General features: G+C 37.2%; 2 protein-coding genes across 5 annotated transcripts in view; both read right to left on the bottom strand.

Moving 5' to 3' along the window:
* Positions 1-2,768, bottom strand: part of FAM171B (family with sequence similarity 171 member B) — a 41,218-nt gene extending 38,450 nt beyond the window's left edge. Inside the window, exon 1 of the mRNA XM_030485512.2 lies at positions 2,452-2,768. Within this exon, the coding sequence (XP_030341372.1) occupies positions 2,452-2,617 (166 nt within the window). The 5' untranslated portion in view covers positions 2,618-2,768. The remainder of the gene's footprint in view (positions 1-2,451) is intronic.
* The window catches only part of ITGAV (integrin subunit alpha V), a 77,640-nt gene that overhangs the window by 20,613 nt on the left and 30,388 nt on the right, over positions 1-26,639 (bottom strand). Inside the window, exons 17-31 of one of the 4 annotated variants that reach the window (XM_030485509.1) lie at positions 26,310-26,464; positions 24,582-24,719; positions 23,812-23,879; positions 22,488-22,635; positions 21,205-21,297; positions 20,030-20,109; positions 18,031-18,111; positions 16,875-16,980; positions 15,861-16,019; positions 14,865-14,978; positions 13,660-13,773; positions 13,448-13,555; positions 12,760-12,882; positions 12,380-12,489; positions 3,992-4,317 (exon numbers count right to left, since the gene is read on the bottom strand). In XM_030485509.1, coding sequence (XP_030341369.1) covers positions 12,394-12,489; positions 12,760-12,882; positions 13,448-13,555; positions 13,660-13,773; positions 14,865-14,978; positions 15,861-16,019; positions 16,875-16,980; positions 18,031-18,111; positions 20,030-20,109; positions 21,205-21,297; positions 22,488-22,635; positions 23,812-23,879; positions 24,582-24,719; positions 26,310-26,464 — 1,583 coding nt within the window. In that variant the 3' untranslated portion in view covers positions 3,992-4,317; positions 12,380-12,393. Of the gene's footprint in view, positions 1-3,991; positions 4,318-5,472; positions 5,615-6,961; positions 12,490-12,759; positions 12,883-13,447; positions 13,556-13,659; positions 13,774-14,864; positions 14,979-15,860; positions 16,020-16,874; positions 16,981-18,030; positions 18,112-20,029; positions 20,110-21,204; positions 21,298-22,487; positions 22,636-23,811; positions 23,880-24,581; positions 24,720-26,309; positions 26,465-26,639 lie in introns of those variants that run through there. The other 3 variants (XM_030485510.1, XM_030485511.1, XM_030485508.1) reach the window with 3 other exon arrangements.

The following is a 26,639-nucleotide window of genomic DNA, read 5'->3' as shown; positions in this document are numbered from 1 at the left end:
GAGAAAAGGTTGTGAACTCCAACCTTAGCTCTGCATCTTCCCTACTTTAGGTGGATAAAGCTTCTTCGCTCCAGCAACACTGGGGTCACAAACACATCATAAATCCAAATTCAGCCAGACTCCTCCTTACTTCCAGAAGCTACTGACTGCCTGGCAGTTCCCAGCACAGGACCTGCAGCTGCTGCAGGAGTGGCCTCTTCAGAACATTCCCCTTAGGGATTACTCTGCTACCAGTCTTCTGCTGGAAAGGCAACAGCCATTTATCCTGCCTACCTTTTGGCTGTAAACCATGAAAATATAATTTCATGGAAAAAGACATTTAGTATCTGAAAAATATATATCTGCAGCCAAGTTCTTCCTTTTTAAGATTTCAGAAATGTTTATTTAGCAAAACATTACTTACATGCTTTACCGAAAGGAAATACCACACAAAACCCAAAGGTGCTTAGCAGCTTCTTCAGAATAATGAAAGTTTTGTAGCAGAGATTAGCTTGCCTTTTTAAAAGATTAATCGCTACTGGCTTTTGCGAATTCTTCATGGAAGAAATTAATCAAGATCGTTTAGAAAGCCAACCAAAAAGTGAAATGAAGCTTTAACTGTATTTAAACATAACATAAACAAACGCTGAGCATCAATTTAAATGATAATTTTTAACATTCATAAATTGGGACTGATCATGAAAGTTGAGTACTATAAAACACTTCCAGAACACTAGTACCTCAAAACCTAAGAAGCAAAAAAAGCAAATAAAAGAAAGCAACAGCAACGAGGCACATGGGTCTGCAGCAGCAACAGCAGCAAAACAATAGCATCAGCATCAAACTGATACCAACAAAGATTTTAGCCAGGGCTGAAGGCAATAAGCTATTAGAGCTTCTTGAAAAGAAATCAATACGTGAAACCAAAGAGGATCATCGAATTACAAAAACTGTCCCTTTTTGGGGGGGGCACTCAATTTTTAATGAACAAAATGTTCACTGCCCAAGCTAGAAATGCTGCCAATGCCTTTTAAGTGGGGTTTGCTGGTGGGTGAATCATGGTATATTCTGCTACAAGCACGATAATAAACAAAATAATTAACATAATTAAAATAAAGAAAAATCATCAGTTCAAGAGGAAAAACAATAACCAAGCTGTTCATCAAACACCCTCCTTTAATGCCCTATAGTTCAAGCATTAGAAAAAAAAACCCATAAAACCAAAACAACAAAGAAAACAACCCCTAGAAAACCCAAATCCACACAAGAAAGAAATCAAAAGGCAAATCAAGACATTTTAAGAATGCATTGATATTCTACCAAATCTAGTTTCTAGTTCTACATCCAGACATAACTCCAGACCTTTGCTTGTATTTCCTAATTAACATACATACTTTGGCAGCCTTGTAAATTTGCTTCAATTCAGCAAAATATTAGCCATATGCCTAAAGCTAAGAACATTTTTTACTTCCTGAAGTCTACTGGAAATAGAAACATGCATATATGTCAAAAATGAAACATACGCTCTAGTGATATGCCCAAACAGAGCCTCGGTGCTAAAGTGTCTTAAATAATTCATGTTTGAAACCATTCTAAAATTCTTTGGTGAAAGGCAATATGTCAAGAAAAATACTGGGCTTTTATGCTAATTTGAGCCACTAAGACTTCAAAATGCACATGTATTTTTTAAACCAGACAACAGAACAAACACCTTATCACTTGCCCCAGTTCTGCAAACGGGGTTGACTGTAACACCAAGGCCTCAAGCTGAAATGAGCACATTATCTTCATACTCTCAGCTGCTGGATGAACGTCGTATTTCCTCATTCTGCAGAGGAGATGCAAAAACTAATGAGCTCAGCAGCCTCATCTCTCCTTTGATAGGCTTATGACACTTGCCCATGTTATCAGCTGGGTTTATTTTTATATCGATATAAACAGATATATAGAAATGAATATGTGTATAATAAACATTTTTGTACCTTATATATATATATATATATACACATCTCTCGCTCTGGTGACTCCTGCCAGCAATCGAGAACAGGTAGAGCTCCGCTTCCCCCGAGCCCATTTGCCTGGCACTTGAGCATCTCCAGAGCTAGAGCACAAACGCGACTACTAGGTTATATTTTTCGCCACGCTGGTGACATCCTACGGCAGCTGCATACAGATCTTGCGATATTAAAGATGGATCCTGTTCGGCCCGCAGCAGCAGCCGCCACGGCTCCGCTACCTGCTCCATTAAAAACGCAGCCCAGCCCTCGCACGGCAGTGCAACGCCCTGCCTGCACAGGCCGGCACCGGCTCGAACCGAGGCGTCCCTGGGCAACCCGGCAGGAGCTGTGAGGGGGACGCCAGGCCCGGGAGAAGGGGCCCGCGGCGGGGCGGCCCCGGCCAGGAGCAATCTCCAGGGAAGGCGGGAAACAGAGGTATCCGCCCGGCGGCGGGAGCGCAGGGGGGGATCGGTACCTGAGGCCGCCGCGGCGGCGGGGTCGCTCCCCGGCAGCGCCGATCGCTGCCGCTGCGGGTGGGTGGCTGCGGCTGCGTCGACGTGAGGCGGCCGTACCATCAGTAGCAGCATCGCGGCCGCCAGCCCCAGGAGCAGGGAGGAGAGGCGCCCGCAGGCCCCCGGCATGGCGAGCAGCCCGAGGGCAGCGGAGGCATATTGCGGGCGAGGACGCGGGCGGGAAGCCGGGACCAGCGGCGGCTCCGGCGACGGCGCGACTGCGGCAGCGAGCGGCCCTCCCCACGCACGCCAGCAGCCGGCCCAGCAGCGGCCCGCCTCGCCCCCCGGACGTGGGGAAGGCGGGGCCTGCGTGGCGGGCGGGGCCGTGGTGCCGCTGGGGCGCAGGTGTGGTCGGGGCGGCGAGAAAGAGAGCGGAGTGGTGGTGGTCGGTGTTCGTTTGCAGTGAGCGGGAGCCGCGGTGAGGGGACGGACCCCCCCCGCCAGCTGCGGCCCCGCTTCGAAGCCCTGCGGAGGACGGGGAGGTGCGGGCTGGCGGCTTTCCTGAGGAGCCTCGCCGTTCATACCTACTGATGGCGGTTGAGGCCTGCTGCGGGGCAGAGGGGAGGGAGAACCGGGCTGTGGCCTTCAGCTGGGTTACCAAGGGAAGGAAACCGCGCCGCGATCGCGACCTTTCAGCCCTCCAAGCTGGAAGCACATCAGTTCTGACATTTGTTGCCAAGAGTGTTAAACCACCTTTCGCAACCCCGGTGCAGCACGGAGTGTTTACCGGGTGGGTGCGTATGATGGACTGGTGGCACTGGAAAACTGCTTTCACTCAGGCACTGGCATAGCTATATTTTAGTGTCTCCTAAAGCTTTCATTCCACATATAGCATGTCTTTGCCCTATCTACGTGTTTATTCACATTAACGGCCCCAGTAGCAAACAATCCACATTTTTTAGATTTAAGAATACACATTAATGTAGGTAAAATTAGAGTGCGCTTGCGGGGACAACCTAGGAATCATGGAAAAACTGCTCAAGTTGTTGACAGCAGGTAAGACTGCTACATCTCACCAATGGCAGCACAGCTGGGCAAATGCAGCTCACCCACAGCATGCAGCTGCCTGCATGGTTCAGGGCTAAACACATACTAGCACCACCTCACAATAAATTTCACGCTAGTGTTTATGAGTGAGCCCATGTCATGATTTCAGTGAGCCAAACACTTACTGTAGGGACATTCAGAACTGGATAATACCATGTTTTCAGTGTATGTTTTAAGTAGTGCATATAAATTCCTTGGAAAAGTATAAAATCACATTATTTGCCTTTTAATAAATATTAGCCAAATAAAAATCTTTCTTTTAGACATAATGACATATCAGGCCAAATTTTTTTAGTTTTCAGATCAGAGAAAATTTTTTCAAATGTAGGGGAAAAAGGGTGGGAGTAGAGTTAAAACCTATAAAGGAGTAGAAATTTGCCCATACTAAGAGGAAAAACTGCCAGGTTACAGTGCGTATTTTCAACAGTTCTCTCATAAACTCTAAAGAAAACAGAATACATTTTTTCTTATAATTTAATGTCATTCTATAATGTAGTTAATTAATTGCCATTAACAGTGACTTCATATAGATTTGGGATTGGCATAGAAAATACAGCTCACTTTTACCGCAGTTGCTGATAGTCTGCTGGCACCTTTTGGGACTGCCAGAGAATGGACTGACTTCACCCACTCGTGAATTATGAACAATCACTACCTGCAGCATAACGCTGTAGTGGGAAATGGACACCCTCCTCAGCAGGTTCTCTTCAGTACTTTTCTTTAGAATGGCTTGAGTACATCAGTCTCCCTTTTGCTCATCAGCACCAAAAAGAACATTTCTTCTAAGTAAGCAAAAGAGCACAAAGAACAGACAAATAAAACAATTATTTGTTTACTTGATGTGGAACTCTCCTCCTGCAGCTCACAGACAGATTCTCTCTTTTGTTTAGAAAACATTAACTCAGTGTCTGCCTCCCTCGCTAACATCCTGTCACTCATCTTCCTCTTTTAACCTCTTACCTGTGCACAGCAAAAAGGCTGCTTCCGCACAGCCTCTGTTAGAGCTGAATTCATTTTGGAATCCCTGCAATGTTGCGTGTTCTCACGTGGAAGAAAGGGGTCTACAGAAAGCTAGCTAATGCTTTGAGTAATTTGTTCCCTTTGTTCATGAATTTGCCTGATAAATGTGTGTATGTGGTAATAGGTGTAGATCATACACACAGAATCATAGGATGGTTTGGGTTGGCAGGGTTGGAAAGGACCTTAAAGCTCATCCAGTTCCAAGCCCCTGCCACAGGCAGGGGCACCTTCCACAAGACCAGGTTGCTCCAAGCCACATCCAACCTGGCCTTGAACACATCCAGGGATGGGGCAGCCACAGCTTCTCGGGGCACCCTGTGGCAGAACCTACCACCTTCATGGTGAAGATTTTTTTCCTAATATCTAATCTAAATCTACTGTCAGCTTAAAGCTATTCCCCCTTGTTCTATCCCTACATATTCTAAGTCAGTGCTTTAAAGAGCTTGGTTACTAGGGAAGACAGACTTGTGAAACCCTCATCTGGCTTTCACAGCTGCTCAAGAAACAATCCACGCAGGGCTCAGGCCTGCCTGTGGCTGCAGGCTCAGCACTGGTACCCATCACCATGTTAATTTCCAAATGTTCGTAGACTTAGCTAAATCAAGTTTATCTGAGGAGAAAGAGTTGAACCAACTTGGCAGCTCCCTCATTTTAAACTAATGTTCTTGATATCAATATGCACAATTATTAATTTATAAAGTTCTGAAGCAAATCTGTTAAATGTGCGATGAGTTTCATTGAAAATGGCTTCAAAAGGGGAATAACGTGGAAATGAATTGTTTGTACTGAGAAGGGATTAAAGCACAGAGTAACACCCATTTCAGAAAACAAACAAACAAAAAATCATAATCAGTATTACGTTTTCTTAACAAAATTTTCTGTGAAAAGAAATGAAAGCTCGTAAGTTACTTATTTCAACTACACAAGTATTTACTTGAGGAAGTATGTCCAGCAGTAACTCATGCAGTCTTTAAAGGGCGCTCACTCTTCAGACAAATTACAAACATCAACAGCAGCCACTGAAGAGATATAACATGGCATCTGGTATTTTGTCAGGGACTGAAAAGCACGGACACAGGTGACAAGAAATGTAAATATAGATTCTGAAAAACTCTCTGAAAAGCAGTAACACACAGACACAGACTGCATGACTGCATGTGAAACTATAAAAAGAAGTACTGTGGTATTTTACTGACTTTTTTGCTTCTCACATTTGGATGATACGTTTAAAAAAAATATATTTTCAATTTTTCAGTGTTCTTAAAACCACTTGAACTGGCCATTAAAATATATTAACATACTAATACATAACAAAGTATTAATTTATTAGTTATTAACTTACTAAAAGCATACAACAAAATATTATGTGTGTATGCAAAGAGTCAGAAACCTAGGCAACATAAAGCAGCATAACTTAAGTGGAAGCAGTGGAGTTGTGTTGATATAAGTAACCTCAACACATGGACCACCGTTTTGTTTAAGGAGGCTATGGCATAAGATGGCAATTTGAAAAACCACTCTTGCCTTGTTGCTGTAATGAGACAGCTGTTGTCTCTAATTTCTCAATAATGCATTAATTTGGAACTACTAAACAGAATGATCACTGTGCTGATAACTAACTGAAGGTATTTTATTTAAAAAAAACAACAGTCTGTGTATACTGAACATATGGCAAGAGTCATGTTTTGACTACTTCTGTGATGTTTCCTTATGCACATTAGGTGTAGCTACTGTGAGGTCACTGGAAGCTGTTAATTAAAACACAAGTATCAGGTTTTCTTCTTTGCCGGTGTCCTTTTTTATTATTTTCTTTAGGTTAACAAATTCTCTACTAGCAATCCAGGGAACTCAGTAGTTCGGAGTTTTTTCTAAAGGGTTCACAAGCACCAACATTTATTTCTAAGTATTCTAGCAATGTAAAATAAACATGTATGTCTTTGTTGTAAGACAAAATATTTACTGTCACCCACTCACAAAGATCAGTATGATTGTTAAACAAGAAGAATGTAATACTGAAGTAAAATTAGTCTAATAATACAACAAGAAAAGAAACACCACCCTCCTGAGAATTTTCCTAACCAAAGGACAAAAATTCGGCAGCTATAAAATCAGAAATACTTATTTTCGATATACAAAATTTTTCGTAGGAAATAAGTTTTCTTGTGACACAGTCTAATTTGTGACTAGATCTTCTTTCTTGCTTGTGATTCCCATTTTTTTATACTCAAGTTAGCTTAGAATGTAAAAGTTGTGTAAATGTGACCTTTTTGTACTTAGTAGATAACTGTGGATCATAAACACATACTATGAAATATTTTCAGGTGAATTAAATTCAATTTTAAAAATATGCCTGGAACTGAAACAAACAAATAAAACCACCACAACCAAACCAAAACAGAATCCCTATTAATTAATAGGTGTTTTATTCCAAAATTCTGAATAGCAGAATCAACTCAATACTTATATTTTTGAGTTTATCCAATCATAACATTTTGAAATTGTATACATAGACAAATACAATCTAATAAAATCAAATTTGAATTAGGATGAAAAGAATGAGTTGAAAAGAAAACCATAGCTTAATAGCTATATATTTGATATCAGTACAAAATTACTGTGCCACAATAGCCACTTCTTTTTGCAAGATTTATAATTTAATAAAAATAAGGTGACTTCAAATGTATATTGCTCTCCTTAAAAGTACCAAAGGCCTTTGAAACAAATTCATAGTTACTGAAAACATTCCCATGTTACAAGTGTTTACTATATGACTAAAAAACCAAAAATACAGCACTCTCGTTAGTATGTTAATTTTCTGCCTGTGCAAATAATCCTCTGTTGATTTAATGCATGAGCAAAAAACAAAAAAGGCAAAAAAAAAAAAATCTATTACAAACAAATAAAGAAGTGTTACATTTTTAACATATTAGTATCATAGCAAATACAGGTTTCCTTCATGGACTAGAAAGGGCCACCTAAACCTGAAAGTTTTTTTGATTATGCAAATGCTACATTAATCTTCATTTACTTTGCAAAAGCCAAGGGTCAAGTTATTCAACCTTAATGCAGCATATTTTCATCACATGAAAGGTTAGATTTCCTGTATCATATTAAAATTCTACATGCTGGAAAAAAAGAATAGGCCAAAATGCTAAATACCATAATCACATGAAACAAAGTCAAACTCATTATTGTATAGGCTCTAGTCAAATTTTCCACAGTGGACTTAAAGAATATTGTACCAATTCTCAATAACTCAAGAGTTAGTAATGGATATACCTTAGAATATACATCATGTTTCACCCAATGTGGGTGATCAAAAACTTGCTATATCATTCATTTATCACCTCAATTGAACACACTAGTTTTGTTAGTGTCCTTAAAAATATTGATGCTTGCAAATCAACAAATGCTACATCCCTTCTTACGCAAACAAAAATGAGCAGACTACTTGGCAGTGAACTAGATCTGATCGTGTTATATTGCACTTGGGAATTAGAAGCTAGAATTCAGTACCAAAGATCCCACTCAAGGCAATGAGAGTTATTAGAGCTCAGCATATAATCATGATAGGAACTGTGGAATTTGTTTGTGATAGGAGGCCACGGCCAACAGAGAACTAATGGGTTCTTCCCATCTCTGAAACAGACAAGCTGTAAGGCTCATCCATGGTCTACCACCACCTTTTCATTTTTTTGTATTTTCATTTTCGTTTTATAAAATCCTATCATTTTTTCCCCCATTAAAAGCCAGCAGCACTGAATACAAAGGATCACATTCAAAGCAAGCTGCATTGCATGTCAGGTTTTCTGTAACTTCATTAGACTCTGGAATAGGTCTTTAGTCTGGACCAAAGACAAAAACTGACTAGATTTTCGCCAGGGTAATGCTGCTCTGTGACTATTCATGAGGGTGTAGGAAAAAACACTGCAGGGCCTTCACCAGGGTAACCAACAGATTTTTGCAACAATTGGGTTTGCTAAGTGCAATATGAATCCTTCAGATCAACAAGAACATTCCGATTATAGTTCATGTATTTTCAAAATACCCGTGAGAGTTTACCGTAAAGACTATGTAAGCATGAAAGTTTAGAAACAACTAAATATTGAAAAATCTTTGCTTGGAAAAAAGGCTTTATAAAAAAAGAGCATATATAATAAACTTTCTTAAAGTTTCCACAAGCATGAAGTGAATCAAAGATCAATGTGTAAATCAAAATTTAAACCAGAAAAATGGGACAAATAAAATTATAAACTTGATACTGATATCTGTGAACATTTCTTCAAAGATTTCAACTTCTGCTGATAAATGTATCCCATGTTTGACTTTGCAGTCATGCTTAAACAAAAGCTGTCTCCACAACCTGGTAGTTTATTGAAAGAAATGTAAACCTATAAATTAGGTTCCTTGTTTTATGTTTTCTAAATATTGTCAGTCAAAGATAGTATTAATATTCATTTTGTAATATAAATCACTTTTTAATAGCAATCATGAGATGCTGCAATAATTGCAAACTGGAGTACTTACGGAATTTCATCATTCATTGTAAAAGATATAGTTCTTTTAAAATGTTTTCATTGTCTAAATAATTACATAGCTGTTGAATTTATATTATAAAATGTAATGGTGCTGAAACGTAACTCTCAAGAGGACTAATTATCTGTTACTGTACTCGTATTTCTTTAATGCTTGCAGTATGCATCTTATGCACATAATTTCTGACTCAAAGGCATTAATTTCATTTCAAAATAGATTTCTAAAAGTTTCTTTAAAAGTCTTAACATCATTCTACAATACTTGCTCTAAAAATACATCACTGTCGGTATGTCAATATGAAATTTATTCTGACACAAGTATATATATCGTCTATAATCTTATTGCTGAATCTAGAACGTGAGATCAAATATTTCCTGCACCCCCATTCAGGAAAACATCCTGTACAGAACCTTCCTGAAACAGAAATGTCACTTTAAACTGAATTCGGTGTGTTATATCTATCTTCACAAAGTAACCTGCATTACCGTTTACATACGGTACTGTTTTGTTTGGTTTTTAACCAAACCGGAAATTAGTGAACATGGAGAAGCAACTGTTTGCTCCAGGAGAATGCAAGGAAATAAAAATCACTTAAATAAGTCTTACTCTATATAACTTCAATAAATGGAAGAAACTTTCCATAGCTACAGCAGTTGTACCAATAAAATGTACTTTTTTATCCTGAAAATCAGCAAAAAGAGTTTCCAGTTGCTACAGTAAAATTAAGATGCAGCTAGTGCTGACATTAACAATGCTACAGGTGCCTTCCATGTGAGCTGAAGAGATCTTGATCGTGCTTTTTTAAATTTATTTTCATCTCCTTATAATGCCTAGACATGCAAGTAGTCTAATGAATTTCAAGTCAACACAGTGTGTACATGTAATGAAAGCACACATGTAAGAATTAGAGCTATAATCTGTCTGACAGTCTCTTAAACCTCTTAACCTACTAAGATTAAGGCTGGGTAAAAACAATCCCCTTGCATATAGATAATCAGTTCACAAACTGTGTGAACTAGAAGCCTGCGTAAGTAACTGAAGTTGTGTTTTATAATCACATTTTGAGACCAGGATCAAAGCCTAACTCCTGATTCTTAACTATATTACTAGTGACAATAAGTTATTTTATAAGGCAAAAATAAAATGTTGGCCACACTGAAGATCTTGAAAATTCAGTGAAAGCAGAATTATGCCCTATACCCTCTCATATAAACTAATTATATCTAAACAAATTGTCTAAAACAAAAACATGTAAAAGGGTAAATATTCAAGCCTGTATCTGATACATGTACTGCTCCCTGCCCCCAGCTTTGTTGTCTCTTTTAATGACTCAAATGCCATCACAGTTCAGTAAGAATGAACTTAACAACGAAAGCCACGTGTGGATTGTAAATCTTGGAAAGGATGCAGGAATGGGAGTTGAATCAAACTGTTCAGGTAATTCTGGGCTTACTGGGCATTGCAGTTTTTATGGGGGAGATGCAGCTTTGGACAAAAAACCATAGATATGAAACCAAACCAAACCAGAGGTTTTGTCATTTTTCAAGCTTCTCTACATAGAAATCTCACTGGTATAATTACAAGAGAAGTCTTTGTTTCTATATGTGGCTGCATACAGGGAGTTCATAATGTAATTTATTCCCTTTTTGGAATAGAGACTAAACAAATCTCATATAAGGCACCTTTGTAATAGTTTAAGTATGTCCAGTCTCAGGTTTGTGCAACACAGCTACGCATGGTTGCAAGCCAAACCACCTCCTAATTTGCAGGTATGTGTCTACTGAAATGCATGAAGACAATGTTCTTTTACTCTCTCTTAAATATAAGAAGCTTAATTTTACCACACCAAGCTAAGAATGACAAACACATGCTTTAAACCACTGAATTTTTGGTAGGTTTAAAAAAACGACAGTGTCTTTTCTGGCAACGAAATGTATTGACATAATGAAATGTCTTGTTCAATGAAATGTGTCTTGTGCATTGAAGCACACTGAAACGCAGAATGAGCAAAATGAAAGAAGCCAAATCAACAGTCTCTTTTCAAACAAACCTTCTTGCATTGCTAGCTACACTGTACTTCATTTGGCAAGTTCACTGGTCTCTCAGGGCAGGTGGCAAGGCAGGCCTGAGTGTAGCAGAAGTACGGATGTAATCTAGTTACGTTTGGCTGGCAGATACTCTAATGTAAACAGTCCCCATAACTTCATCCTGCACTTGGACATGGTCAGCCACAGGCTGTGAAAATTAATAACAGGTTTCTTACAGTGCATCAGGTAACCTGTCACAAAGTATTCCTTCCATTGTTTTGCCAGAAACTGAAATTCAACCTGAGTAACATACAGACTTAACTTTCAACCCTGTGGAGGTTTGACTTGTGAATATAAAGGCTATAAGTTTTCTCATGAGATGCATCTGTTGGCAGCCCCAGTCCAACATCTTGTCCCTGGCAGTACCTGAATGAATCCATGCTGCCAAGATTTCTGTGGAACACCTGTATCCTGCTCTGTGGAAATACACAGCAGTCTTTGGATCTTGCCCTGAATCTTTTCATTAGGTCCCATAGAAAGTACATCATCCCCAGCTTTCTACCGCTCACTTCTGTTTCTGTAGGCTCAGTCCCTACAAGAAGAGACCTAGGATCTGGAGAACACTGTTTGTAAAGTCTAAAGGGAAACCACAAGACAGATGACTGAGCCGGAAGGGGAACAGGCATGCAGATGCGAATGATTCCACTGAATAAGCTCAATGGAATAAGCACTGAATATTTTTTTGAGCAGGAGGAAAAACATAAGCAGAGTTAATGGGTCAAAGAATATTCTTCAGTTTTGTAAAACAAGCTATGTTCATTTTTTTGTGCCACTACCTTTCAAGAGCTAGGAAATGAAGTATAGTATACGCCAACAAAAATCAATCTAAACTAAATGTGTATAATCCAGCAAGTATCTATGGAAGCTGTCGGCTTCAAGAGCAAGCACAGAATCTGTGTAGCAATTCATGTAAAGTTGTTCTGTGGATGAAAAAAGATGATGTCTCCTACATCTCACTAAGCAAAATCATAGCACTACATATTATTTAATTTTTTCATGCAAAAATCAGTGCAGATGCATTAGTCACATGTATGAACATAATTAATACAAAAAGGAGGATTTAAATATATTGCTCTTATTTTGCATATGCTGATACATTCTGATACCAGCAACTTTGCAGTCATGAGTGTTTTTTCCTTAGAGGGGAAAAGCTATGTCCGTAACCAAGATGTAGGCATTTAAAAATTTCAGAATGTCTTACAGATAAAACTCTGCTTAAGCTTCTGATGTTCCTTCCCCATTCTCATGTGGTTGCAGTTGTTCTCTTTCTTGTTCTTCCTGAGGTGGTCTCACACGTTTGAAAAAGCCCATCTGTGATTCAGAGAACAATAAAGAAAACTGTGTTGTGTTTTTCAAAACATACACACATCCTTTCTCTTTCGTAATCATTTTATTAGAGATTTGATTTCTCACCCACCCCTCCCCCCTCTCCTTTTCCTTTCTCTTGGCCTCCAAAGAAATGTAACTGATACAGTTGATTAGGGGACCAAGGTATTTCTTGCAAGCTGCTGGTACTATTTGAAGTAACACATCACTAGTAGGGAAAAGAAAACAATACAGAACCCCAAATACAGTACTTACCCTGTACATAACAAATACTAGAACAGCCAAGAGCAATAATCCTGCTAGGACAGCCAGAATTATAACCCACACTGGCACAGGCATAGGCTGTGGTTGAATGCCCCATGTAATGTTTGTAGTAACCTAAGAGAAAATCACAATAAATCACACTTTGCAGAGCAGTGACATGCCAACTTCATTCATGCAGTTTAAGTGTCATATATTTTAACATATTTTATATTTATTAAGCATTTAATAATACTTATAATATTATATACTCTCTTTCTTGTCTCTGTGAAACCCTTCAGGGCACAGATAGTCTTTTTGTTCCACATTCACATAGTACTTCATATATATAATAAAGGTCCATTTTTCAAGCTCTAAATGCTACTACAGTAGAAGACAATTTTCAAGTAAAATATTTTGGTAACAGCAATGGCATTAACAAGAATATTAGGACTGTTCGCCATCATTTTTTTCATTTTCAGTTAAGTCTTTAAAGCTACAATTATTGTTAACTCTCGGTTTAGGGCAAAAAGCTCTGCTTTACCCTCAACTGTATGTGTATAACTGAAATTAATATATGAATCAAATATTGGATAAAATTATCATTATACCAAGCCACCAAAAGTTACTCAATCGTCATTGGTTTTGTATTCATTTCAAAGTAATTATGTATGGTAACTCAAGCTGGGTGTAAATGACTTACCACTGTAGAATTGTGGATATCTTCAAAGGAAAGGTTCTTATAAGGAAACTCTATAACATTGAAAGAAGCAGAAGATTTGAGAGAATAGGAGTGATTCTGATTTTCTTTCTGTGTAAGAAAATACAAAATTAGTATCACATGTGGATATAAAAAAAAAAAAAAATCACTTTTTATGTTTCAGAAGCAGGGACGGAATATTTACAGTCACTCACATTCATGAAAGTTTGGGTCCAAAGGCGTGATTTTAAATACAATATTGCACTCTTTCCCCTTTCCAGATGGCCAACTTGACAGACTATCTTTAAACAATCAGCAGTTCCACAGCCCTGCATATAAAAACAGGAAGGATATTCTGAACATGAAAATATTTGAAAAGTCATTAATGGCATTACCTTACTTGTATGGAAAATTTATTGTCCTCTTTTCCTGGCAAAGCACCAGAAACGAATCAAATATATTTAATAACCCCTAATATTGAAGAATTACTTTCAGTCTCCCCTAAGTTTGCATTCAGAAATATATTATGTGAGCCACTTGGATCCCAAACATGAAACAGCTAGAAGTGGCTTTAAGGTGTATACTTTAGCTATGTACATAGGAAAAAAGGTTGGAGAGTGTGGGGGGCAGTTTCTGGTCATAGAGAATAGTTAGGATTGGAAATGACCTTAAGATCGTCTAGTTTCAACCCCCCTGCCATGGGCAGGGACATGTTGCACTAAACCATGTTGCCCAAGGCTCAGTTCACATCACCATCCTCCATATGGTTTTTGAGAGGAAAACTCATGGCAATTAGCTGTACTTGGTGCCAACAAAATATGCGTTGTTGCATTCAACAGAAGTCTTCAAACTTGACTGACTGGCCTGATCTATAAGCCATACTTAGGACTACAAAAGTTCAACTGTCCTTTCTCAACCACATTTCCATTTAAATCCATCAGATAATATTGATGCTAAACCATGAGTACTTCAAGAAGAAAGCAGAGCAAAACAAGGCTTCATTTTATAACTGTGATTTTAGCTATACTATAGATAAAAGCACTGTACAGTGAAGGTACATTTGCCAGTGTAAGTACGATACAGTGGAATTGTTAGGAATACTGGATATTAGTCTGTGAATTAGTCACCAATTCTGAATGAAGTGCCCAACTTGACCTTTGTTTTTGAGGACTTGGAAACGTAACAGCACAAAACCATAGTCATATGCCTCACTGGCTGACTATCCCAAGGAAATCTGATGCATACTGAGGGAAAACCCAACCAACGGCTCAAGAGCATATGACTTTTTTGTCTGTTAACTGTTTAAATGGAGAACATGGATTTTTCTTATATTATTCTTCATCCCATGGAACTTTCATCTCCACCTTCATTTAAAAAAAACCCTAAAAATATTATCAACATATCAATGCTGAGAGCTTACCAAAGTATGCACGTCTCCTTCAATGGCAGTTATATCCCTTCGACTGATACGATGATTGTGATTATCTTCCCTACTAAGTGTTTCATTCTTATCATCATCTTTAGAAGCAGAAACCTAGGATACATGAAGGAAACCCAAATAATAAATAATTCTTACATTTAGATATACTTGAAGAATGCTAAATTAAGGTGAAGAAAATACAAAATTGATCAGGTTTCTTTCTTCCTATCCTAGCTATTCTTCAGACCCTGACTTTACATACAGCTGTGATTAAAATGTTACTCCTGCCTTCGCTAGATCACTGATGCAAATTTCCATTGAGAATTAACACAGAGCTGTATCTTAATTATTCTTCAACTCAAAACTTTTTCATGTATAGAAAACTCCTAGACTGCAATAAATAATTCAATTTTGCAGTCTGTTAAAGATTCTTCCTCAACATTTCTGTTTTTAACTCTGAAAAAGTAGCGATAGTATGGTACTGGTGTATGTGTACTGTGCATGTGTACACATGTCCACACATACACAAGTCCAGGAGGAACTGGAAAAAGTGAAACACCCCTATTGACCTCTCTGGCATTTGGATGAGGGCCTAGATAAATAAACTAGTAATAAAAAAAATAGTGCCATTTTCTTCCAAAAATAAACTCCAAAATATTTACATAAACAGCCCAGAAGCACCTGGAATGTTTTTGTTCATGACCACATGCAATATAATTCCACTGCTTTGGACTTAGAACTCATACAGTACAGTCTTCAAGAGAAAAAAAAAACCAAGAGAAATTTATTTTTGGGTTGACAATCTATTGTCTACCTTTTATTTCACCTGCTATATACATTGACAAGTGCTATCAAACAGTGCAGTCTCATTCCTCAGCAACAGATGAAAACTTAACCCAGACAGTGTTAGATATTCTCAGGGATTTGGGTATTTTGAGTGTGTTTTCAAAATAAACAAACATACTTCAAGTCACTCAAAAGGAAAGTCCTACTTACCTTAATTTTTAATGGATTGATTTCCATATCAGAAGTGCAGTTCATGGGACCATCAATTTCATACTGAACAATATACAACAGTGTGTAGTTTTTGTATTTGTAAGGCCACTGCAGAGTCATCATCACCTTGCTGAATGCACTTGGACCATTGTTTCTTAGCTGATTATGAAAATAAAGGTAACAGATATAAATTAAAAAATTAATGCTGCCTTCTTTGTGCATGTAGTTCTTATTTTAAAGGATACTGCCATTACCCCTACCCCAGCCACTTATGGCAATAGCATCAACAATTTTACCTAGAAATGGTAGCTAAACTTCAGTCTCCCAACAGGCAAAACTTAAAATGACTTCTGTATTTGATAAAAAATACTTTGAAGAAAAGCCATATGGAATTAGGTTTTTTTGGAAGTCTACTGCTCAAATCTCAGCTAGTGTATGTGTCTCAGCCAAGATACTCTGAGCACAGACACATACACCCTTAAATTTCATTAGGTAAATGGTCTTTTAAATTCTAGAACAACTTTTAACTATTCTTATTCACACAGCTCTCAGTAAATTTTGTTTAATTAAACAATCTAGATTAAGGCTGTGATCATTCTTTTAAGGAAATTTTAAATACTTTAATTTTTTCAAGGCAAAAGACTTTACAATAATGTTTCAGAACAGTTGGAATACCAGTGAGGATACTAAATAATTTACAGTGTGAGTCGTTTTCTGAGTTCAAGTTACTTCAAATGTTTTGTCTAGATTTCAAAGGGCTAGGAAGTAAAGGGTGTGTAATGATGTAAAAAAATCAGCCTCTTCTATTTGGCTGCAGCTGTAACAGTAATTGCAAGTATTCCAACCCTTCTTGCAGACACCAATTATTGACCCAGCATTAAAAAAATTAAATCTTTGTTTCCATGCAAGAACAAAATGAAGAAAAAAATTGTAATTTACTCCAGAGAAAAGCTACACCAAAAAGATTTAATTTATCACAGAACTGTGTAATTGAAATTAGTAGTAACTGCACACCTCATAGATATGCTGCACTAGAGGCCCAATATCATCTTCTGTTTCTGGATTCTCCTTCGGCTGCCAATTTGCAATAGGAAGGAATATGTGATCAGGAGACGACACACTAAACAGCAGAGCAAACAAGTCATTATTATAAAGTATAAATGATGAATGTAATTCAGTAGAAAAATCTCAAAAAAATTAACATGCTTAAAATACAATCTCCAATTTTTCATCCTCTGTATATAAAACCAGAAAGAAGAGTTTGAGTGGCTTTTATATTCAATGTTCAGTTTTCTTCTCTACATGAAAACATGAGCCTTATAATCAGAAACATTTTTTTTTCCTGCCCTAAACTTTGGATTCATCCTACAGAATCTAGTAAACCATTAACAGAATTAAGATCCATACAAGTCATCCAAAAACTACAAAGTGTGAAATACTTTGATAATAGAAATATTGATGATGCAGAGACTTATCAGTACAGTGATAAGAATAATTCAGCATGCAGTGAAAACAGTGAAGCTAGCAGTAATGCTTTTCAGATGTGCCAACCCCACGCCTCTCAGGCAGTAACAAAATTAGACCACACTAATGAATGCAGTGGAAATTTAAAAAAAATTATGACATTGGAATCTGAGGTTAACTGGCTAAGCAGAAGGCTGAGGACTGTAGAGCTTTTAGGTGTGAAGTATAGATCTCTGGTAAGCAGCAGTAATGGAGGTAATGGAGTCATTACAATATTATCTTAAGACTGAAGAAGCTGAGGGCATTGCAAACTTATCTTCAGTAGGATTTTCAACTTTGGTTTTAAAAAAGGTTTTAGAGGTTTTTGGATGAAAATCCAGTCAGTTCATGGGAGAGGAAAGTGACCTTGAGAAAAGTGTGCAACTGCAAAAACGAGGGGCAATTTTTATTTCTTCTCCTAAAAAAAACTCTGGTAAAAGAGGCACAATATTCCTTTTTGGAATTCATTTTGTAATTATTTAGAATTATTTAAGATCTGAAAGTTCAAAGGGTGGATGGAGAGAAACACACTTTCTTTATCATTATAAATTCCCTAAAGCTTCCTGAAAACTTACACAGATGTGAAAGAAAGTTAATGAAATATAAAGATGCAAACATATAAAACTTATTTGAGGGAGACATTTATTAAAATAGTATCAATGCTTACCCTCTAATTTCGACAGCTGCTAAAATAGCAAGGTCAGCCTGATAGAATGCTACTGGACTTAGATTATCATACAGGTTGGAACTGAAGAGAAAATAAAAGTTAATCTCTGAAATTAAATAAGAGATTAAGTATTTAAGTATTTAAAAACCCCAAACGTTAAAACAATTGCATGTAACACCATGACTCTTCAGCCACTGTAGGAAAGCACAATTACTAAAAACTAAGGAGCAGATTCCAGCAAATTCTCACTGAAACGCCTGACAGTCCCACCCTCAGCACAGTTTGGAGGTCACTCAGCGGACAGAAGTCGATAAAGGACACAGAGCTCATGCTGACTCCGTCCTTAGCCTGCCACATGTAAGAAAATTCAAATGCCAGTGCTGTGGGATAACACCATATCTATAGCTAGCAGAGCCCTAAGTTCCACTGGTACGACCTGTGTTTTGCTCAGGGACTTGTTGGCCTCAAACTAGTCCCAGGACAGAAAAGTATGCTAGGGCTATTTTTGATTACCCTCTTTACAGTGTTTAAACCAGTTTACATCTGATTCCTACACTTGAGATACACCAACAGATGACGGATATCAAGGCACGTAGAGTCATTCATACATAAAATTTCTTCAGACTTTCTTTGTAAACAGAGAAAAAGAAATACAGGGAACACTCCTATTCCCCTCAAGGTGGAGCTGGGAACAGAATCCTGATCTCCTTAGACACATATGATTATTCTGTCTATTTAACCAAACCATTTCCTTTAGAAAGATCTTCTAACTATTTTTCACTGCTGCTGTAATTGACAAACACATGCAACTGTATTTTCTTCCTGACCTGTAAATACTAATACGTGCACTGGCACAGCTTACTAGCTGATGGAGGAGAGGGGAAAAAAACATTGAACACACAGCAATGTGACATCAAAGAGATATTTAATGGCCTTTGATCAGTATGGATCACTGTATCATTAAAATAGAATGGCAGGTTTAAACTTATTTAATCCTTGTAGCCAAATGTGGATGAGAATAATTTATTCTGTGGGGGGGGGGGGTGGGAAGAAAAAAAAGTGGCCCTTAAATGATAAAAAAACAAACAAAACAAAAAAAAAAAAACACAAAAAAAAAAAAACCCAAAAAAAAAACCAAAAAAAAAACAAAAAAAAAAAAAAAAAAAAAATCGAAAAACAAAACAAAACAAAAAAAACTCACACCAAAAAAACCAAAAACTTTTTCCACCATGGGGGAGAACAAACAGCTCTATGTGTACTCTTCATTAAGCAACATAAAACTGTATTGGGTAAAGATATTCCTAGCAATCAGGTCTCCAAATCTTAAATAATCTCCAGTAGGTATAAATTCAGATTTATATCCTCTATGTATAGCAAAGTGCTGTGCCCATCTTATAATTAACAGGAACACTACTGGTTTGTTCTATTTAATTTTTAGACTCTCTTATGCTGCCTATTGTAAAACACTTTAAATGGTTCACTGCATGTTGTTTCTGCTCAGATCATTGCATACATTGCCTTTTCTGAAAGGCTTATACCTCTCATCCTCAAAATACATAAAATTTGAAATTCTGGCTTTACTTCAGAAGGAATTCAGAGTTCAAACATCAATTTTAAAACGGGGCTAGAAACCCAAAGGCGCAGTCATTCTGTGGCACTGCACAAGTGTCAGATCACAATGGTATGCAGGTAGAAAATACAGTTTTTCTTGAAAAGCTCTAAATGATTTTGTTCCTCATTATTAGTATTTCACTTGTGCCATGGCCTGTCTAAAAGCTATAAGCAAAATAAATTACATTCAAACAGAAAACTGTCTTTTCTTACATTTTTTCCTCTATTTTAGAACACAAAATTCGTCTAAAGGGTGTGTTTATTTTTTAAGCAAGTATGAAGCAAAGACCAGAGAATTAGTCCAGAGTGACACTAACTACTTAGTTCACAGTGTATTTACTTAGCGTGTTTTCTACCAGGTGAGGTACATATTCCTAGATTTCCGTACCTTCGAATTTGCAAGTCAAACTTCACAGAGGTATCCATTTCAGACTGCTGGTGCACACTGAAACGCAGGCCAGCTAATAGCTTTAGAAATAAAATCACCATGGCTCAGTGGAAGCATGATAAAATACATGATAAAAGCTTATTAATAGTACAACAAAATATACTTTATATATATATTTAATATACTACAGCAAAATTGCTTGAGGCTTGTAGTCGTAAGAGAGCACACACAGAGAAATGGCAAATAAAACTTGCCCACTTCATCAAGACTAGAAATGTATGGTCCTCTCTAGATTTCAGCCAATGCATCACTACCACAGAACAGAAACATAAGGTTTACATCATGCTCACCCCTCTTACTTCAGCCATTTCTACACATAACTGAGCATCCCTATGTGTTACAAAAAGCATTGTAGTCTAAAGAACAGGGCACACTAATGATTCTAAATTCAGTTCCCAACGTTTGTTCTATGTCAGTGCATGACAGTTGCTTCAACATCTGTACAGTTCAGCTTGATCTACTTTGAAAGACTTTGGGAATAACATTTATTCATCTACACAAAATGCCTCTTGAAAGAAAAGCACCTTCAAACTGTTTATACTCATGACTGATTTTCACATTATTTCCTTGGAAAATAAGACTTATTGCATCCTATCATCTTAATATCTGCTAGGTCCCACTAACAGTTATTTAATGCTTCAAATTCCAGCTACATTTGGTGGAAGTGCAGAGGTCTCAACTAGACAAAACTCTCTCTCAAACCATGACACAAGGCAGAAGAGAGAAGTATTATTAGGTTTCCACTAAAAGAAAGGTGTGTTATCAGCTAGCTCTTTGTTATATATTAAAAATACATATCCAATAAATCTAAAGACAAACTGAAGAGGCACCAGAAATAAATCTAAAGACAAGCTGAAGAGGCACCAGACTTCATTAATTCCACTGTTCAATGAACTGCTCCATTTGAGTTATAACTCATGAACATTCCTTTCAGCCTTTAATTTAGCTGAAAAGCTAAAACAAATTACCACTGAACTAACCAAACATGTGGGCAGCTAAATGTCAGCTACATCTAATCTTAAATTCCTGTGAGTAAAATCCTGCCCAGACACTACAATGATTAAGAAAAATGCTGACTGTACTGCTTGAGCTACCAGGCTTGGACCAAACCTTACCTTAGTTCCTGCTTTCATGGGATTTCCCAGGTCACAAACTACCATGCGAGTTTGATTTTCTGTTTTAAATGCACAAGACAGTCTTGCTAAAGCCTGCAATAAAGCAGAAAAAAGTATTAAAGAATAGCATTCTTTACATCTGGAGATCTGGATGAAAGTCTGGAGAAAAGTTCTAGATATGCTATGTTAGCTTTAATATAATTTCTCAGTCCTAACACAGTCAAGCACTAAAATTAAATAAAATCTAAGTATGAAAGTCTCCATGGAGACAGATATTTTTATATGAGATGGATGCTCTTTCCAAGGTTATAAAAAGAGAAATTCAATACTCTTACGTTGGGTATCACTGGTGATTTTTGTGACCAAAAGCATTTCTCCATGTGATTTTTTAAAACCTATGTGAGGAAATTTTGGCAATTATGCAAACTCTCCATAGGAAAATAAAGATTCAAATGCAAAATAACATGAATTCTTACTAGCTTACTCAAAAAGATGTGTTAGAGGAGCTATCAGATTTTGAACAAAGCCACATAACAAAGTACTTAGAATAGCAGAGGCAAACTTGAGAACCAAAGCAAGGCATCGTCCAACATGTATGAAGGATGTGGTTGTATATCAAAGTTGGAAACCTTTGATATAGGGCAAAACCAGTTTTCCCCTTAAGATTCTGTGACTTTACAGATACATTTATTGGTCACAGATTAAACCAAATAAAAACAATGATGAAGAAAATCTGAAAATATATTACTTATATATAGCTATAATGGGCTAAACCAAAATTTGGACTATACCTACATGTATTCAGAGAAAGAGAAGTTATACAGATATTTTCTAGTACAAGGGAAAATCAGGAAACATTTTAATATTCTGTGTAATTAGGATAGCTGACACCCAAAACTTTCTACGTACTTAGGTGAGGAGAACAGTAATAGCCAGTATCACTTTTTGCCTCACAGGTGCCCAGCTGTTTACCTAGCACGAGATGCTAAATCTAAATTTAAATAAGGGTACTGTTCAAATAAAGTCTTGTAGCAGATAAACTCTGCGTGTCAAGCTCCAACATACAAATGATTCTCCTTTGTTCTTAGCAGTAGGCTCTTAAATTGGAACCATCCAACCAGGTATTATACGGCCTTGAGGCTTGGAAGAGCCTTATCATTTTTTCAGTGCTTTACTTTAGGATCAAAGCATAAAAACTACTACTGATGGACCCTCTCCCACAAACTTCCATAGCAGCACCTGAAATCTGACTACTCGAAGAAGAAATATAGTTGGAATTTTACCTCGTTGTTACGAACAACACCGATGAAATCTGCTTGGGGTGGAACGATGACAAAGAGTTCTGCTTCATAGGCTCCTTCTCCTAGATTCTGAGCACTGACAATTAGTGTCAAGGGATTGTCATCACCAATATAGATCTGCTTCTGATCACTACAAAACAACAAATGCAAAAATGAGCTCTGCATTCAGGTTTTCAACCGTATTGAACTGGTTGAACTTCGAGAAACAAGAGACATTCTGAAATTGCACAAGACATTAGAGGAATCTAGAGGCAGTACCTATGCTTCAGGAACGTCAGGAGACCTCTACACATGTTTAAAAAAACCCTGTATCTATAATCACAAAAATGGAGCAAATATTACGTGCTGGTCTTTAGAAATCTTTTTTACAAGATTTACAGTAAACCACAAAACCGCCAACACCTTTTTTTAAAAAGGAACAAACAATTATGAACAGCTAAATCATTGTGTACATTTTGAATTACATGCCTATCTAGCAGAGGTAGAAAGTTTATAACGTTTTGATGGAAGGCTCAACAACAGAAAACACCCAGGACCTCTCTAATACATTTGTTCCAGACACAAAAAGAATTATCTGTCCAGTGTATTTTAATTTCAGCAACTACAAGCAAACCTAACAGTATCTGCACTGATATAAAATGTTTCTGAAGCATTGGCATGAATTAGTATATTTGTGAACTGTACTAACTACATACATGTGCGTATGCTACAGCTCTGCACTAACGGCATGAAAAACCCCAACAGATAACATTGTTGAGTAGAGATAATACACTTAGAATGGCTTTTGGGCATACGAAGCACAAAAAGCCCAGACTTATGAAAGAATTATGAGTTGAAACTTGTTCCTTTTTTTCAGGTTTAATAAAAGATATTACCAATACCAACAATTTTTTTCATAGATGTGACAACACAGCTCTACTCTACCCCTTGCTGGATAAAGTCATGCCTGTTCACAACTTCATGTGTCTGTGTAGTGTTAAATGGCAGAACAGTGGTACAATTGAAGCTAATACTGATTCGTGCTTGCCATGCATGTCCAGCTTAGCAAACATACAAATAAATACTGTGTACTTACAACGGGGGATAGGATGGGGGTATGTGCTCTCCCTGTATTACATGCTAAAAACATTAGGTTACAAAGCAGAAAATGGGCTTTCTTTAAAACAAATAAGCATGAGTTTAGTATACACTGAGGAGTCCTACTTATTTCAATACATCATTTTAACAAAAGTATTACAAGCTCTTGAAGTTTAGAATTGAAGTAGGGAAGTTATTTTTCCCTGCAGTATTTTTCTCATGTATTTACCTTTCTACTGAAACCTCCAGCTTTGGTTTGCAGACATTATCATCGCCACAATCCAGCAGAATATGTGCCTATGCAAAAATCAAATGCATATTGTTGTAAGAACTCCTGCATCTGTTCTAACATACATTTCCAATAATGCTGTTTCACCACCAAATAAAAATTTTCTAAATAGCTGGGTACGAGATATCTTCAACTCGGTCTCAGAAGAGAACAAATGAGTTTTTATATATGGGGGTATTGTGCCTCATCCTGACACACTGCAAATGTAGGACTGATGTCTACAGATATTAATTGTGTTTCCTCTGAATAATCTGTTCATTTGAGTTGGATCTCCACTATCCTTTTTATAAACAAGTGCAAAAATCTGTATAATGGGCAGAAATAGAAAAAGTATGCTTATTACCTTAGGAGAATTATAGGGATAAACATAATATACATATAGTAGCATAGTCGGAGCACTGGATGAAATACTCCAATTCTTCAAGACTGACAACTTTAATAACACTCTATCTGCTTTTCTCCAGAAAACTGTTCATTATATGCATGAAAAGGAAGTCCAGTCTCAAAAAAGAAACTTGACACAGAGAGAAGGAAGAAAAGAGAAGACAAACAAACATACAATAATCATCAATGTTTCCATAATTCAAAGACTGAAGCCTAGATGTATATTTTGGTATCTTAATTTTTCATAAGTTCTAAGATGAACTTGAGTCTTGAAGGCTGAAAATATGTTCTGGGTTCTGTCATCACACACTGTGTAAGGAGTATACCTGTCTGCTCATATTAGCGGGAGTGAACTGGTTGAGGATAGGGTGCAATCCTGTTGCATCTGCAGCTGTTCTGTAATCCAGACGATATTCCATAAAGATAGTAATGGGAGTTAGTTTGTCTCTAAATTCAGATTCATCCTGAGGAAACCAAAATTTGAATTACATTTAGAACATATGAAGAAAACAACAACAAAAAATATCCTTCAGAAATTTCTATAGGCAACAAACAGTCATCCCAAGAACAATACTGAGCAGTATTTTTATTTATTGTTCATGTTGTAATAGGAATGAGGAAGCCAAAACAACACTAAAACTTCTGAGCTCTTTTCACACTACAAAATCTCTTGTTGGAAAATCTGCAGTGTCAGCTTCGAAGATGGACAGTTTTAGCAGTAACAGGCCTGTTTTACAAATGCAAAACTGGAGCATACAGAAGTATATGGTCATAGAACTGTAATAGTGAGGAGCCTAAAGGGCTATACTCTTTAGGTAAAGAGAGAGTAAAGATCTCACTCTTCCCTGCCAGACAAAATTCACTATGCTTTTAAGATCCCTCACAGATATTCACCTGTGGACGTGTGATTTTTCCCCTCCTAAAATTATTACTTTGCGCTTGGAGTTGCTGACTTTCATATTGTTCATTTCAAATCATTCTGTTTATCAGATATTGATCCTGCCTTTCAGTGATCCTACAAACCGTCTCTTTGCTTTATGTAAGTCATAGATTTTTACCACTGTAAACTCTGCTTCATTATTTTCAAAAATGAGAAGAGCGAAAATTACTGACTCTAAAAGAGCTCATTGCAGGATCTTACTTCAGAAGCTATCTTCTGTGGGCAGAAACCTATTGATAATAATTTTCAAATGGTTCTGCTTTCAATTTAATGTAATTTCATAGAGGTCGTGTCATTACTGCCTTTATGAGAATGTCAGGTGGAAAAGTGTTAAAGCTTTACTAATGAGCTCGGATGTGTATTTCCATATATACCCCACTCACAAGGCCAGTCGAAGAAAGGTATTACCTATCCTTCATGAATCCTTAATGATTACTAGTATTTTTATTAGTTTTGGGGATTTGTTTTGTTTGGGTTTTTTTATTTAAGAAAGGAATAAGTATTGTTTGTTTGATTTATAAGCACTCAGAGATAAATCTGAGCTGCATGTACATTTTCATTTTCAGATGTCTTTGCTATTTCAGTGTTTCTTCTACTGGGTTACACTTTTTAATTGTGTTAGCATCTATCCATGTTCGTGGGAACTAAAACACAAAGACTGAGAAAAAAGCAAGCTTCCTATTTCAACCTTCTCTGTCCCCTCTGTTACTTGCTGATCTTTACCTTTTAGTTGCAGATCCATATTTTTCTTTACTTTTACCTCCAAAGTGGAAGCACAACTTCTGCTTGTTGACTTTCACGTTCCTTGGAAATTATAACTGCAATTTTGTGCCTAGATGACTTGTCCAGGAAGTCCATAACAAAGCTCAGAATTGAATTTCCAATCCATTTAGTGACAAGGACCTTAGCCACAATAATACCTGTTGTTCATACTCTGACTGAAGTGATAACCAGGACAGACCATATAGTTTTAGTAGTTTTTAGGTCTATGTGGGTCATGAAGTTTCTCTAGCACTTCTTTTTTCTTTTTGTTTTTTTTAAACACCTAACACAAGGAATCTGTAATAGACAATGCACCAAAAATTATTTGCCTAAAACATAAATGGCTGCTTACCCTCAAAAAGGCATCGAGTTCTTCACAATTCATTTTGCCTCCCTTGGTAATAGTCATGTTCTTAGAGTGGCTAGGCTGTTTACTGTGGAGAAAGAGAGCTCTCCTTATAGCTCCTTTCTGCTTAAGTTTATCCAACAGCAGCTCCACTTGGAAATCTGTCCAATCCAAAGCAGTTAGGTTAGGGATATTTCATTCAATTAAAAACACTACAGATTCTCATCAGGAATGGAGATGAATGCTGATTTCAGCTACAATGAAAACCTTCTACTTGGAACTTTTAAATCTTCCCCTTCAAGATAAGAATCTGTTTCTACATTAGTTCTCAAAACA

The sequence above is a fragment of the Strigops habroptila genome, chromosome 5 (genome assembly GCF_004027225.2).
Source record: "Strigops habroptila isolate Jane chromosome 5, bStrHab1.2.pri, whole genome shotgun sequence".
In the NCBI taxonomy this organism is placed as follows: domain Eukaryota; kingdom Metazoa; phylum Chordata; class Aves; order Psittaciformes; family Psittacidae; genus Strigops; species Strigops habroptila.
This window is presented reverse-complemented; position numbering and strand designations above follow the sequence as displayed.